This window comes from Indicator indicator, unplaced genomic scaffold (assembly GCF_027791375.1).
Source record: "Indicator indicator isolate 239-I01 unplaced genomic scaffold, UM_Iind_1.1 iindUn_scaffold_300, whole genome shotgun sequence".
NCBI lineage: Eukaryota > Metazoa > Chordata > Aves > Piciformes > Indicatoridae > Indicator > Indicator indicator.
Genome location: NW_026539347.1, coordinates 13,152 through 28,526, shown reverse-complemented (window position 1 = coordinate 28,526; position 15,375 = coordinate 13,152). Strand labels below are relative to the sequence as shown.

The window sequence follows — 15,375 nt, the reverse complement described above, 5'->3', positions numbered from 1 at the left end:
TGTTCTGATTGTTTCAGAAGCAATAAACTGTTTGTCTTCTCCTGCAGAGCAGTTCTGATGTCACTCAGTGCAGGCCCAGCCTGGCTGCTCCAGTTCTGGCTGCTGCTGGTGGTGTTACCCTTGTGACAATGTTGGTCCCACACAAATGTCTTTCTTCAGACCTTTTCTGGTTCAGTGTTGTCCTGTCTGGTGTGACCCAGAGACTGCAGACATGAGGAGCTGTGCTCCCTGTGTGTTCAACAAAATAAACGACAGTGCAGGGAGTTGTTTCTCTGAGCTCCCTCATCCAAGCCTTCTGTGGAGCTGCAGGGCAGTGCCTGTGTGCAGAGGTGGAGGGGCAGAATCCCAGCACAGCAGCAGTGCCAGGGAGCCCCAGAGCTTGGGCTGTCCTGAGCTGCTCTTTCTTCCCTTCAACATTCTCCTGCTGAGCTTTTGTGTTTGGGCAAGGCCTGAGTGCTCTCTCAGTGTCCTAGAGCAAAGGTGAAGCCTTGGCCACCTCCCAGTTCCAGCTGCTGCCCTCCCAGTGCACACCAGATGACAGGGCTGCTTCCCAGTAGAGACTGTGCCTGCCTCCAGTAAAAGCTGCACCACCTGAACCTCTCCCATCACTAGACTGGGGCCCTCCAGGTCAAACAAACTGCATCTCCTGGTAACAGTGTGAGAGCTGAACTCCCCGTCCCACACTGACAATGACCAGGCTAGCTCAGCCTGGAAGCAAATGCAAGCTGTACTGACAAGCAAATCTACACTCTGTGATGCAATGGGATGAAGATGTACAAATAGACACAATGCACAACATTCACAAATATGTACAACCAACAGAACAGCACAACCAAGCTCCCTTTGCCTCCCCCAAGGGGCCTTCCCCAAGGTTCTCCCCGCTCAGCCAGAAGGAATCCCCCCAGGCCCCCCTGGCAGAAGGCAGAGAGTCAAGAAGCAGAGAGGTTGTTAGACTTAGCTTGTCGAGGTCAGGGTTATCTTCAGCCAGGAAAGAAGCAGCAGACAGAAACCAAGCAAGCTGAGACTGCCCAACTCCCAACCTTCTTTTGAGTAGAGATTCTTAAACACTTCTCTCTCTCCAATGGAAGTGTTTATAACAATCCTTATTTTGCTTTCTTGCACCCAGTAGTGACTTATTTACATTCCTTAGCTTTCTCTGCTTGAACTTTGTGAAGAAAAATTAAAAAGACAGTCTGAAAACCATCACACTCCTGACCCTCTCCCAGACAGACTGGGACCCATCCCAGTATGAACCACCTCCCCTGGCCCCAGCCCATTCCACTCTGAGGCCCATCCCAGTCCAAACAAAGTACAAATTGGATCTCCTGATCCCCTCCCAGTGCAGCCTGGGCCATGTGCCAGTATAAACTGGTTTGCTTTTCCCCCTTTCAGTTTGCACTTGGCTCTCTACCACTACTAACTGGGTACTCTATCCCCCTCCCAGTACAGAATGAGCTTCCTCCCAGTAGAGACTGGAGCCCTTGCTGCTTCCTAGTACAGTTTGTGACACCTCCCAACGAAACTTGACCCCATGGCCTCTCCCAGTAAAGACTGGCCCCCTCCCAGTACATTCTGAAAGCCCTAATCCTGTCCTAGTACAGCCTAGCCCTTGTCCCAGTACAAACTGCATTCTCCAGTCTGCTCCAGTAGACACTGGGACTCGTCCCAGTGCCTCCTCCCAGTGTAGACTGAGTCTCCTCCAAGTATAAAGTGGATTGCTTTCACCTCTCTCAGCACAGACTGGCCTCTCAGTACAAACTGGATCTTCTGACACCTTCCTCATACACCCTTGGCTCCATCCCATTACAAACTGGATCCCTTGATGCCCTCCCAGTACAGCCTGGTGCCTTCACCCTCTCTCTACCCAGTAGCCCAAGCACTGCCTTCAGCTCTTACTGCTCCCCTGGCCTTAGTCCCCTGCTCCCAAACCCACCCCTGTCCCTGACTCAGTGCCAGGACAAGGAGCAATGGCTACAAGCTGGAACACAGGAGGGTCCACCCCAACCTGAGGAGACTCTTGTGTGCTGTGAGGGTGCTGGAGCCCTGGAGCAGGCTGCCAGAGAGGTTGTGGAGTCTCCTTCTCTGGAGACTTTCAAACCTGCCTGGATGTGTTCCTGTGTGACCTGCCCTGGGTGATGCTGCTCTGGCACTGGGCTTGGACTGGATGACCTCTGGAGCTCCCTCCCAACCCATAATATTCTCTGATTCTGTCATTTAAGCTCTGCCAGTACAGGCTGGGCCACATCCAACACAAACTGCATCCTCTTATCTCCTCCCAGTAGATACTGGGAGGTTGTCCCAGTACAAATTGCATCCACTGGCTTCCTCCCAGTACAAAATAAGCTCCTTCCCAGTACTAACTGGATGGCTTTAGCCTCTCTAAGTATCTACTGGCCCCATTCCATCACAAACTGGATCCTCTGGCTCCTACTAGCAAAGAGTGTGCCTCCTTATAGTACTAAACTTCATTCCCTGGTGCCCTCCCAGTACAGCCTGGCCCCCTCACATGTTCCCTAACCAGTCCCCACCAGCCCTACCCCTACCCTCTGCTCCTCCCCTGAACCCAGTCCCCTGCTCTAAGCAAAGGAGCTGAGCCCATCCCTCCCCTCACCCCTCCCAGCTCAGCTGACCCTGACTGCCCTCATTGCTCACCCTGGCCCCAGCCTTTAACTTTGGCATTGATGCCTTGGCCTTAACTCCAGCCCTCAGCCCAGCCCCAACCCAAGCCCTGCCCCTCAGAGGTGATCCTCACCTGACTCATGCCCAGCATCCACACCAGGACACCAAAGCCTCTCCTCAGCCATGGCCTGAACCCCAGCCCTGAAAGGCAGCTCTGAGCCCTCAGCCCCAAACCTCCTTCCTGTGCTCTGACTCCTGCCTCCTATTGCACATGGCTGAGACTGAGAGGCTCCTGCTCCCAGAGCAGCCTCATGGCCTTGGAAGAGGAGCAGGAGGTGACCTGTGGCTGAGCAGCTGCTGGAGCCCAGGAGCAGATGGGTGGCAATGCCATGGGCAGCTCAGCTGTGCCTCAGCATCTCCTGCACAGCAGCAGGCACAAGGCTTTCAGATGAATCTGCAGTTGTGGGACAACATGAGATAGAGGATGTAAAGCTGCCGGTTGCTTCTCAAACTGTGCATCACAGACAATACAGAACCAACCGTGACTCTTTGGTGCCCATTCAAAACTTGATTCGTCAGTTGGAGAGTCAGAAGGTCATCAGCAAAACTCATTCACCTTTCAACAGTCCAATCTGGCCTGTGAGAAAGCAGAATGGAGAGTGGCGTCTGACAGTTGATTTCCGTGCCTTGAATGAAGTAACTCCACCCATGAGTGCAGCTGTACCAGACATGATGGAACTCCAATATGAGCTGGAATCCAAGCAGGCCAAATGGTATGCTACCATAGACATTGCTAATGCTTTCTTCTCTATTCCCATAGCAGAGGAATGCAGGCCTCAGTTTGCTTTCACCTGGAGAGGCATTCAGTACACATTCAATCGTTTGCCCCAGGGGTGGATTCACAGTTCAACCATCTGCCATGCAGTGATCCATGATGCTTTGGAGAAAGGTGGAGCTCCAGAACACATTCAGTTCATCGATGACATCATCGTCTGGGGTGAGACTGCTGAAGAAGTCTTCGAGAAAGGTAACAAAATCATTGACATTCTCTTGCAAGCTGGTTTCGCTATCAAGCGAGACAAGGTGAAAGGACCTGCCAGAGAAATCCAGTTTCTGGGAGTGCGGTGGCAAGATGGTCGCCGTCACATCCCAATGGATGTGATAAACAGAGTCTCCACCATGGCAAATCCCATCAACAAGAAAGAAACTCTGCGTTTCTTAGGCATAGTGGGATTTTGGAGACTGCACATTCCTGGATACAGTCAGATTGTGAAACCTCTCTATGATGTGACTCGAAAGAGAAACAGTTTCCAATGGGGTCCTGAGCAACAAGCAGCCTTTGACCAGATCAAGCGAGAGGTAGTCCAAGCGATGGGTCTGGGACCTGTCCGAACTGGTCCAGACATTAAGAACATTCTGTACACGGCCGCGAGTGACAATGGTCCAACCTGGTGCTTATGGCAAAGAGCTCCAGGGGAGACACGAGGACGTCCTCTTGGTTTCTGGGGTCGTGGCTACAGAGGCTCAGAGGCAAACTACACTCCAACAGAGAAAGAGATTTTAGCTGCTTATGAAGGAGTGAAAGCTGCTTCTGAAGTGATTGGAACTGAGTCACAACTTCTTCTAGCTCCTAGATTGCCAGTTCTGAATTGGATGTTCAAAGGCAAAGGTTCTTCACCACATCATGCAACAGATGCTACCTGGTCTAAGTGGATGGCTCTGATAACACAGAGAGCTCGAATGGGAAATCTCGAAAGGCCTGGTTTGGTGGAGGTGATCACAAACTGGCCAGAAGGCACAAGCTGTGCTAAACCTCCAGAGGAGAGAGTAACTCGTGCTGAGGAAGCTCCTCCTTACAGTGATCTGTCTGATGATGAAAAGAGATATGCTTTGTTCACAGACGGTTCCTGTCGTCTTGTTGGGAACAAGCGGAGATGGAAATCTGCAGTGTGGAGTCCAACGCGCAGAGTTGCAGAAGCGAGAGATGGAGAAGGAGAATCCAGTCAATTTGCAGAGGTAAAAGCTGTCCAGCTAGCTCTTAACATAGCTGAACGTGAGAGATGGCCAAAGCTTTATCTCTACACCGACTCGTGGATGGTAGCCAATGCCTTGTGGGGTTGGCTGAAAGACTGGAAGAAGAATGGCTGGCAGAGGAAAGGAAAGCCAATCTGGGCTGCAGATCTGTGGCAAGACATTGCTGCTCGCATTGAGAGAATCCCAGTGAAAGTGAGACACATCGATGCTCACATTCCTAAGAGCAAAGCTACTGAGGAACAACAACACAACCATCAGGCAGATCTAGCTGCAAGAGTTTCCCAGGTGGACACAAACTCTGATCCTGATCCTGATCTTGACTGGAAACACCGAGGTGAGCTGTTCTTAGCTCGGTGGGCCCATGACTCGTCAGGACATCAAGGCAGAGATGCAACCTACCGATGGGCTCGTGACAGATCCATTGACATTTCCATGGATGCTATCACACAAGTCATCCATGACTGTGACATTTGTGCTGCTATTAAGCAGGCAAAGCGGATCAAGCCCTTGTGGTACGGTGACCGATGGTCCAAGTACAAGTATGGTGAAGCCTGGCAGATTGACTACATCACTCTACCTCGTTCTCGATCTGGTAAGCAGTATGTGCTGACTATGGTAGAGGCAAGCACTGGATGGCTGGAAACTTATCCAGTTCCTCATGCAACTGCACGTAACACCATTCTTGGTCTGGAGAGACAAATCCTGTGGAGACACGGAACTCCAGAGAGGATTGAGTCAGACAACGGAACTCATTTCAAGAACAATCTTGTAAAAAACTGGGCCAAAGAGCACGGCATCGAGTGGATATTCCACATTCCCTACTATGCACCAGCTGCAGGGAAGATCGAACGCTACAACGGTTTGCTGAAAACCACTCTCAAAGCCATGGGGGGTGGATCTTTGAAAAACTGGGAGAAACATTTAGCACAAGCAACCTGGTTGGTGAATAGTAGAGGTTCAGTGAATCGAGCTGGACCTGCCCAATCAGATTTGTTGCGAAAGGAAGAAGGTGATAGAGTTCCTGTTATCAGAGAAAAGAATCTGTTAGGCAAAACTGTTTGGGTATTTTCTCCTTCAGGAGAGGCCAAACCTGTCCGAGGGGTGGTTTCTGCTGAAGGTCCTGGTCACACCTATTGGGTGATGCAAGAAAATGGTGAAATTCAGTGTATTCCACAAAGAAATCTAACTTTGGCTGAGAGAGGTTAAATTCAGAGTGTTGCGCAGATACAGCATCGCGCCCAAGAGGAGAGTTCATGAGATCTACGGTGCACGAACCCTGAGAGCCCTGAGTCACCTGAGAGTCCCTGTTCCTTCCTTCGCTCCATCTGCGAGGAAACAAGCTGTTTGCTGTTTTTCCTGTGATTTGACTCTTTTGAATCATCTACATCTGAGATAGCCGGAATGGACTATGGTCTTTATTCACCTATTGTTGTAGATATTATTTTAGATTAGATAAATGATAGTAGCAGCCAATGGAATTGTTTAGAAGGGGTGGACTGTGATGGTTTGAAACTGTCTTTTTAATTTTTCCTTGCAAAGTTCAGAACAGAGAAAGTGAAAGAATGTAAATAAGTCACTATTGGGTGTAAGAAAGCAAAATAACGATTGTTCTAAACACTTCCATTGGATAGATAGAAATGTTTAAGAACTATTACCCAAAACAAAGTAGGCACTCTGCACATTCTGCGTTCGGCAGTGGGGGCAGTTGCTGGGCTGTCTGGCTGCTGTTTCTTCTTCTCTTCTGGCTGAAGATAACACACTGACCTTGGCAGCTAAGTTAACAACTTTCTGCTTAACTAACTCTGCTTCTCTGTCCAGGGGGGTCTGGGGGGGAAGCTCCTGGGAGAGGGAGGCCCCTTTGGGAGGGTCCCCTTGGGGGGAAGCAAAGGGAGATCGGTTGTGCTTTTTCTGTTGATTGTATATATTTGTGAATGTTGTGAATTTTGTATATTTGTACATATTCATTGCATTTCATTGTAGATTTTAGACTCTGCTTGTAAATACAGCTTTTCATTTGCTTCCAGACTGAGCTAGCCTGGTTATTGTTGGTGGGGGGGGAATTTCAGCTCACACCGACACACTTTTTATTTTTGGCGCTCCAACTCGGGGCTCGATTGCTTGTGATTTATTTCTGCTCAGATTAGGAAGCAAAATGAAGCTGTTTTGGATTTTGAGTAATTTTATTTCATCTATTATCAGTGTGATTGTTTACAGATGGGCTGTTTCCTGCATGATAGACAAGATTGTGAGATATGTGGCATATAAGTCGTTTCTTTGGGTTAAGAACAAGTTACTGAATGTTGGTGAATTCTGTTGTGGTCTTATTGGGCTAAGAAGCTATGGTAACTCAACTATGGATCTGCTAGCAGACACATATGAGTTTGTTACTCCTCTTACAACTACAGAGGGTCCTTGGAACCAGTGGTACCCTAGATATCTTGTGCTAGCCTTAATCTTAATTTTGTTGCTTCTTGGAATAATCATATGGCTACTGATAGCACTGTGTCAAGAAAGACATAAGGCTACTTGCTCTTCCAACTCTGCTGTGAATGTGAAAACCAAGCCAGTAAATTTGGTGGCCACTGTAACCAGAAAGCGTAAAGGAGCTGCAGGAGGAGATGCAGATGCTGCAGGAGATGGTGCAGATGGAGATGAGGGTCCTTCTACTCAGGGTCCCTCTCTTAAGAAAGATCCTTCTGATGAGGAAGAGAGGGTTAGCCTTAAAACTCTGGTAGACCTCTTGAGACCCCACATGGATGATGGAGATGTAGGTCAGGATGTAGACCCTGGTAGATTAGCAACTGCTGGCAGAGCCTCTGAACTCAAGGAAATTCAACGGAGGATTACAACAGGATTATGGGGACAGCGACCTCAGGATGATGATGATGATGATGAGATGAGGATGACATACAGTCAGCTAATGCACCCAGACAGGAAATTAGACATGTGAGGAAGGATTACATCAGAGGAGATAATGAGCCAGTCCTGTCTTGGCTAGCCAGGTGTTTTGATATGGGAGCCCCAGCATTGGTGGTAGGTGACAAGTCGGCCTCTCAGTTGGGGATGCTCTCAAAGGATACAGGCATAGACAGGCACCTAGGCAAGTGCATTGGTAAAGTTTCTCTGTGGGCATGCCTCCTACTGGCAGTCCTGCTGAGGTACCCCAGCAGAGATGATTTACCATGGAACCCTAAGCCTTGGACCACAATAGCTGAGGGAATCAAGCGTCTGAGAGAGTTTGCTGTGAGAGAAGTAATGTATGGAGATCATAAGACTCTGAATCCTGATGAAATTCCTGTTGGAACAGGCCTTGCCAAAAAGCTCATTAAGCTTGCTCCTCCTAATTATGCTACTATTCTGGCAAGCAGGATTGTGGCAAGAAATTATGGTGGAGCACCTCCTACTGTTGGCCATTTCACTGACCAAATGAGGCAGTTGGAGGATAGTCTTGCACGTACTTCTTTGGTTTCAGCCATTGAAACTCTGTCTGGAAAGATGGAGAATTGCATGAAAGAGCTGAAGGAGGAACTTAAAACCTCCATATCCAACTTGATGAAGGGGGATGATTCTGATTCCTCTTCCTCCAGATGGATACAAGTTTCAGCTGTTAGGAACAGACGTGCTCCAAGGAGGCCATTCCAGAATAGGTCAAACCAAAACAGACAGCAGAGGCAATCACGTGGCAGTATCTGGATAACTCTGCGTGATCAGTTTGGTGAGAACATGAACAGATGGGATGGTCAACCAACTTCTGATCTTTTCAAGAGGTTACGGGAGCTGCAGAGGGGCAGATCCCGAGGTAGCAATACCAGGAGGGTAGCTGTCACTTCCTCAGTTTCCCAGAACAACTCTGATAGCTCCAACAGTGATCCTAATTCTGGTGCTGGACGTTGTGCCAGCTGTACATGTGGAGGTAATCCCCACCATTAGGGGTGCCCTGCCTTCCGCCAGGGGGAGGTAAGGGATAATGGAGATAACAGAATCTATTGGGATGTGTACATCCAGTGGCCTGGCACTTCAAAATTTCAGAAGTACAGGGCCTTGGTTGACACAGGAGCTCAGTGCACCATAATACCATCAAATTATCAAGGGGGAGAATCTATAACTATTCAGGGAGTCACTGGTGGATCTCAAGAGTTGTTTAAGATAGAGGTTGACATAAGTTTAACTGGGAAGCAGTGGAAGAAACATACTATTGTAACAGGTCCTAATGCACCTTGTATTTTGGGAATTGACTTTCTGAGAGAAGGGCGTTTTAAAGACCCTAAGGGTTACAAATGGGCTTTTGGAATAGCAGCTGTAGAAATTGATGGAGGAAAATTGAAGTTGTCTATTAGACCTGAGCTTTCAGATTAATCTGCAGTTGTGGGACAACATGAGATAGAGGATGTGAAGCTGCCGGTTGCTTCTCAAAGTGTGCATCACAGACAATACAGAACCAACCGTGACTCTTTGGTGCCCATTCAAAACTTGATTCGTCAGTTGGAGAGTCAGAAGGTCATCAGCAAAACTCATTCACCTTTCAACAGTCCAATCTGGCCTGTGAGAAAGCAGAATGGAGAGTGGCATCTGACAGGTGATTTCCGTGCCTTGAATGAAGTAACTCCACCCATGAGTGCAGCTGTACCAGACATGATGGAACTCCAATATGAGCTGGAATCCAAGCAGGCCAAATGGTATGCTACCATAGACATTGCTAATGCTTTCTTCTCTATTCCCATAGCAGAGGAATGCAGGCCTCAGTTTGCTTTCACCTGGAGAGGCATTCAGTACACATTCAATCGTTTGCCCCAGGGGTGGATTCACAGTTCAACCATCTGCCATGCAGTGATCCATGATGCTTTGGAGAAAGGTGGAGCTCCAGAACACATTCAGTTCATCGATGACATCATCGTCTGGGGTGAGACTGCTGAAGAAGTCTTCGAGAAAGGTAACAAAATCTTTGACATTCTCTTGCAAGCTGGTTTGGCTATCAAGCCAGACAAGGTGAAAGGACCTGCCAGAGAAATCCAGTTTCTGGGAGTGCGGTGGCAAGATGGTCGCCGTCACATCCCAATGGATGTGATAAACAGAGTCTCCACCATGGCAAATCCCATCAACAAGAAAGAAACTCTGCGTTTCTTAGGCATAGTGGGATTTTGGAGACTGCACATTCCTGGATACAGTCAGATTGTGAAACCTCTCTATGATGTGACTCGAAAGAGAAACAGTTTCCAATGGGGTCCTGAGCAACAAGCAGCCTTTGACCAGATCAAGCGAGAGGTAGTCCAAGCGATGGGTCTGGGACCTGTCCGAACTGGTCCAGACATTAAGAACATTCTGTACACAGCCACCAGTGACAATGGTCCAACCTGGTGCTTATGGCAAAGAGCTCCAGGGGAGACACGAGGACGTCCTCTTGGTTTCTGGGGTCGTGGCTACAGAGGCTCAGAGGCAAACTACACTCCAACAGAGAAAGAGATTTTAGCTGCTTATGAAGGAGTGAAAGCTGCTTCTGAAGTGATTGGAACTGAGTCACAACTTCTTCTAGCTCCTAGATTGCCAGTTCTGAATTGGATGTTCAAAGGCAAAGGTTCTTCACCACATCATGCAACAGATGCTACCTGGTCTAAGTGGATGGCTCTGATAACACAGAGAGCTCGAATGGGAAATCTCGAAAGGCCTGGTTTGGTGGAGGTGATCACAAACTGGCCAGAAGGCACAAGCTGTGCAAAACCTCCAGAGGAGAGAGTAACTCGTGCTGAGGAAGCTCCTCCTTACAGTGATCTGTCTGATGATGACAAGAGATATGCTTTGTTCACAGATGGTTCCTGTCGTCTGGTTGGAAACAAGTGGAGGTGGAAGTCTGCAGTGTGGAGTCCAACACTCAGAGTTGCAGAAGCGAGAGATGGAGAAGGAGAATCCAGTCAATGTGCAGAGGTAAAAGCTGTCCAGCTAGCTCTTAACGTAGCTGAACGTGAGAGATGGCCAAAGCTTTATCTCTACACCGACTCGTGGATGGTAGCCAATGCCTTGTGGGGTTGGCTGAAAGACTGGAAGAAGAATGGCTGGCAGAGAAAGGAAAGACTCTCTGGGCTGCAGATCTGTGGCAAGACATTGCTGCTTGCATGGAGAGAATCCCAGTGAAAGTGAGACACATCGATGCTCACATTCCTAAGAGCAAAGCTCCTGAGGAACAACAACACAACCATCAGGCAGATCTAGCTGCAAGAGTTTCCCAGGTGGACACAAACTCTGATCCTGATCCTGATCTTGACTGGAAACACCGAGGTGAGCTGTTCTTAGCTCGGTGGGCCCATGACTCGTCAGGACATCAAGGCAGAGATGCAACCTACCGATGGGCTCGTGACAGATCCATTGACATTTCCATGGATGCTATCACACAAGTCATCCATGACTGTGACATTTGTGCTGCTATTAAGCAGGCAAAGCGGATCAAGCCCTTGTGGTACGGTGACCGATGGTCCAAGTACAAGTATGGTGAAGCCTGGCAGATTGACTCCATCACTCTACCTCGTTCTCCATCTGGTAAGCAGTATGTGCTGACTATGGTAGAGGCGAGCACTGGATGGCTGGAAACTTATCCAGTTCCTCATGCAACTGCACGTAACACCATTCTTGGTCTGGAGAGACAAATCCTGTGGAGACATGGAACTCCAGAGAGGATTGAGTCAGATGACAAGACTCATTTCAAGAACAATCTTGTAAAGAACTGGGCCAAAGAGCAGGGCATGGAGTGGATATTCCACATTCCCTACTATGCACCAGCTGCAGGCAAGATCGAACGCTACAACGGTTTGCTGAAAACCACTCTCAAAGCCATGGGGGGTGGGTCTTTGAAAAACTGGAGAAGCATTTAGCAGAAGCAACCTGGTTGGTGAATAGTAGAGGTTCAGTGAATCCAGCTGGACCTGCCCAATCAGATTTGTTGCAAAAGGAAGAGGGTGATAGAGTTCCTGTTATCAGAGAAAAGAATCTGTTAGGCAAAACTGTTTGGGTATTTTCTCCTTCAGGAGAGGCCAAAGCTGTCCGAGGGGTGGTTTCTGCTGAAGGTCCTGGTCACACCTATTGGGTGATGCAAGAGAATGGTGAAATTCAGTGTATTCCACAAAGAAATCTAACTTTGGCTGAGAGAGGTTAAATTCAGAGTGTTGTGCAGATACGACATCGCACCCAAGAGGAGAATCCATGAGATCTGTGGTATATGAACCCTAAGAACCCTGAGAGCCCTGAGTCAGCTGAGAGTCCCTGTTCCTTTCTTTGCTCCATCTGTGAGGAAACAAGCCTTTTGTTGGTTTTTTTCCTGTGATTTGACCCTTTTGAATCATCTACATCTGAGATAGCCAGAATGGACTGTGATCTTTATTCACTCATTGCTGTAAATATTATTTTAGATTAGATAAATGATAGTAGCAGCCAATGGAATTGTTTAGAAGGGGTGGACTGTGATGGTTTGAAACTGTCTTTTTAATTTTTCTTTGCAATGTTCAAGCAGAGAAAGTGAAAGAATGTAACTAAGTCACTATTGGGTGTAAGAAAGCAAAATAACGATTGTTCTAAACACTCCCATTGGGTAGATAGAAATGTTTAAGAACTATTACCCAAAACAAAGTGGGGCACTCGGCACTGCAGTCTGCAGTCAGGGCAGCTTGCTGAGGTGTTTGGCTGCTGTTTCTTCTTCTCTTCTGGCTGAAGATAACACACTGACCTTGGCAGCTAAGTTAACAACTTTCTGCTTTAGCTAACTCTGCTTTCTGCCAGGGGGGTCTGGGGGGAAGCAAAGGGATACTGGTGGCACCTGGCTAGCCTGGTCATTGTCAGTGTGGGACGGGGAGTTCAGCTCTCACACTGTTACCAGGAGATGCAGTTTGTTTGACCTGGAGGGCCCCAGTCTAGTGATGGGAGAGGTTCAGGTGGTGCAGCTTTTACTGGAGGCAGGCACAGTCTCTACTGGGAAGCAGCCCTGTCATCTGGTGTGCACTGGGAGGGCGGCAGCTGGAACTGGGAGGTGGCCAAGGCTTCACCTTTGCTCTAGGACACTGAGAGAGCACTCAGGCCTTGCCCCAGCACAGAGGCTCAGCAGGAGAGTGTGGAAGGGAAGAAAGAGCAGCTCAGGACAGCCCAAGCTCTGGGGCTGCCTGGCACTGCTGCTGTGCTGGGACTCTGTCCCTCCACCTCTGCACACAGGCACTGCCCTGCAGCTCCAGAGAAGGATTTCAGGAAGGAGCTCAGAGAAACAACTCCCTGCAGGGCACTTTATTGTGTGTGTGCACATCTCCTCATGTCTGCATCTCTGGGTCACCCCAGACACGACAACAGGGAACCAGAAATGGTCTGAAGAAAGACATTTGTGTGGGAACAACATTGTCACAAGGGAAAAATCAGCAGCAGCAGGCAGAATTGGAGCAGCCAGGCTGGGCCTGCACTGAGTGACATCAGAACTGCTCTGCAGGAGAAGACAAACAGTTTATTGCTTCTGCAAGCAGCCAGGCAGCAGTTTGCTCAGGGCAGCCTTCAGCTCCTGGTTCCTCAGGCTGTAGATGAGAGGGTTCACTGCTGGAGGCACCACTGAGTACAGAACTGACACCACCAGATCCAGGGATGGGGAGGAGAGGGAAGGGGGCCTCAGGTAGGCAAGATGATGCAGTTGGCTGTGGGAGGAGGCCACAGCTGTACTGGGAGCTGTTCAGGGGGGGTAGTTTTTAGCCTGTCTGTACTGCCAGGGTGCTCATGCTATTGGCTTTGCACTTGGAGAGGCTCATTTGATACTGAGACCTATCCAAGGCTTCCAGCTTGTTCTGGAATGGGTCTCAGACTGTGCTGGGATGGGATCAGGAGCATCAGTTTATACTGGGACAAGGCCAGGTCTGTATGTGGAGGGCTTGAAAGGACTCTGGACTGAGATAGGGCCTAGAGTGGGATGGGATCAGGGCTGCAGTTTATACTGGGATGAGGCCATTCTGTGGTGGGAGGGGTCAGGGTATGAAATATGTAATGGGACAGATGGAATGGGTAAGGAGAGAGTGAGAGGATCAGTTTGTACTGGGGTGAGGAACAGTTTGTGCTAGGAGGGGTTCAGGAGATCCAATTGGTACTGGAAGGGACCAGACTCTATTGAGAGAGGGACAGGAGGTCCAGGGATTGCTGGACCTTTTTGGCAGTGCTGCTGTGCTGGGACTCTTTTCTCTGCTGACTTTGTACAAAGGAATTGTCCTGGAAGCTCCAGAGAAAGCTTGGAGGAAGGATCTCAGAGAAAAAAAATAGTTACTGAAAGGTCCTTTATTGTGTTCAAGCAAACAAGGAGCACAGCTCCTCTAACATAAACTCTTGGCCAGGAAAGAAAAGAGAGAGTGAAATAGAAAGGGGTAGATAATATCACAAAGAGCAAAATTCCAACATAAACAGGAAAAAAATAGAGAAACTCACATTGGGCCTGCACTGAGTGACATCAGAACTGCTCTGCAGGAGAAGACAAACAGTTTATTGCTTCTGAAACCAGCCAGGGATTAGTTTGCTCAGGGCAGCTTTCAGCTCCTGGTTCCTCAGGCTGTAGATGAGAGGGTTCACTGCTGGAGGCACCACTGAGTACAGAACTGACACCACCAGATCCAGGGATGGAGAGGAGATGGAAGGGGGCTTGAGGTAGGCAAAGAAGCCAGTGGTGAGAAACAGGGAGACCACAACCAGGTGAGGCAGGCAGGTGGCAAAGGCTTTGTGGCGTCCCTGCTGAGAGGGGATCCTCAGCACTGCCCTGAAGATCTGCACATAAGACAGCATGATGAGAATAAAACACACAAATGCTGCAAAGTCAGTGACAAGCAGAAGCCCAAATTCCCTGAGGTAGGATGTGGAGCAGGAGAGCTTGAGGATCTGGGGGATTTCACAGAAGAACTGTTCCACAGCATTGCCCTGGCAGAGGGGCAGGGAAAATGTATTGGCTGTGTGCAGCAGAGCAGTGAGAAGGCCACAGGCCCAGGCAGCTGCTGCCAGGTGGACACAAACTCTGCTGCCCAGGAGGGTCTCATAGTGCAGGGGTCTGCAGATGGCAACGTAGCGATCGTAGGACATGGTGGTGAGGAGAGAAAACTCTGCAGCAAGCCAGAATAAAAGCAGAAAAACCTGAGCAGCACATCCTGCATAGGAGATGTCCCTGGTGTTCCTCAGGGAATTGGCCAAGGATTTGGGGACAGTGGTGGAGATGGCACCCAGGTCAAGGAGGGCGAGGTTGAGGAGGAAGAAGTACATGGGGGTGTGGAGGTGGTGGTCAGAGGCTATGGTGCTGATGATGAGGCCATTGCCCAGCAGGGCAGCCAGGTAGATGGCCAGGAAGAGGCAGAAGTGCAAGAGCTGCAGCTGCCTTGTGCCTGGCAATGGCAGCAGGAGGAAGTGGGGGATGGAGCTGCTGTTGGCCATCTGCTGCCTCTGCCCATGGAGACCTGTTCAGAAGAGGAGAGGACAGGAGGCAAAGCCACTCCACTGCCCATAGAAATTCCCCAACTGAAAGGCATTTCCTGTCTCACCTTGGCTCTGCCACAGTGGGCACGTGGAGATGCTCAGATGTCATCCACTGCTAATGGCAAAGCTCTGTCCTCAGGGCTGGCAACACTGTGGGCTGCAGAGGAGAGGCTGAGCATGGCCTGACAGTGACTGCATCTGGGAGGTTTCTTGCCCACCATCACATCTGGGCAGGGCTCATTTTAGGGACACAAATCCCAGTTGCTC

At 49.3% G+C, this 15,375-nt stretch overlaps 1 protein-coding gene across 1 annotated transcript; it reads right to left on the bottom strand.

The window, feature by feature from the left end:
• Positions 1-14,133: 14,133 nt before the first annotated feature.
• On the bottom strand, positions 14,134-15,091 carry LOC128980574 (olfactory receptor 14A16-like). The gene has a single exon (XM_054399038.1). The coding sequence runs from the start codon at positions 15,064-15,066 to the stop codon at positions 14,134-14,136; it is 933 nt and encodes a 310-aa protein (XP_054255013.1). The 5' UTR covers positions 15,067-15,091.
• Between the last annotated feature and the right edge of the window lie 284 nt (positions 15,092-15,375).

Coding starts and splice junctions, on each gene's coding strand:
- LOC128980574 (XM_054399038.1), bottom strand. CDS start 15,066: ATGGCCAACAGCAGCTCCATCCCCCACTTCCTCCTGCTGCCATTGCCA.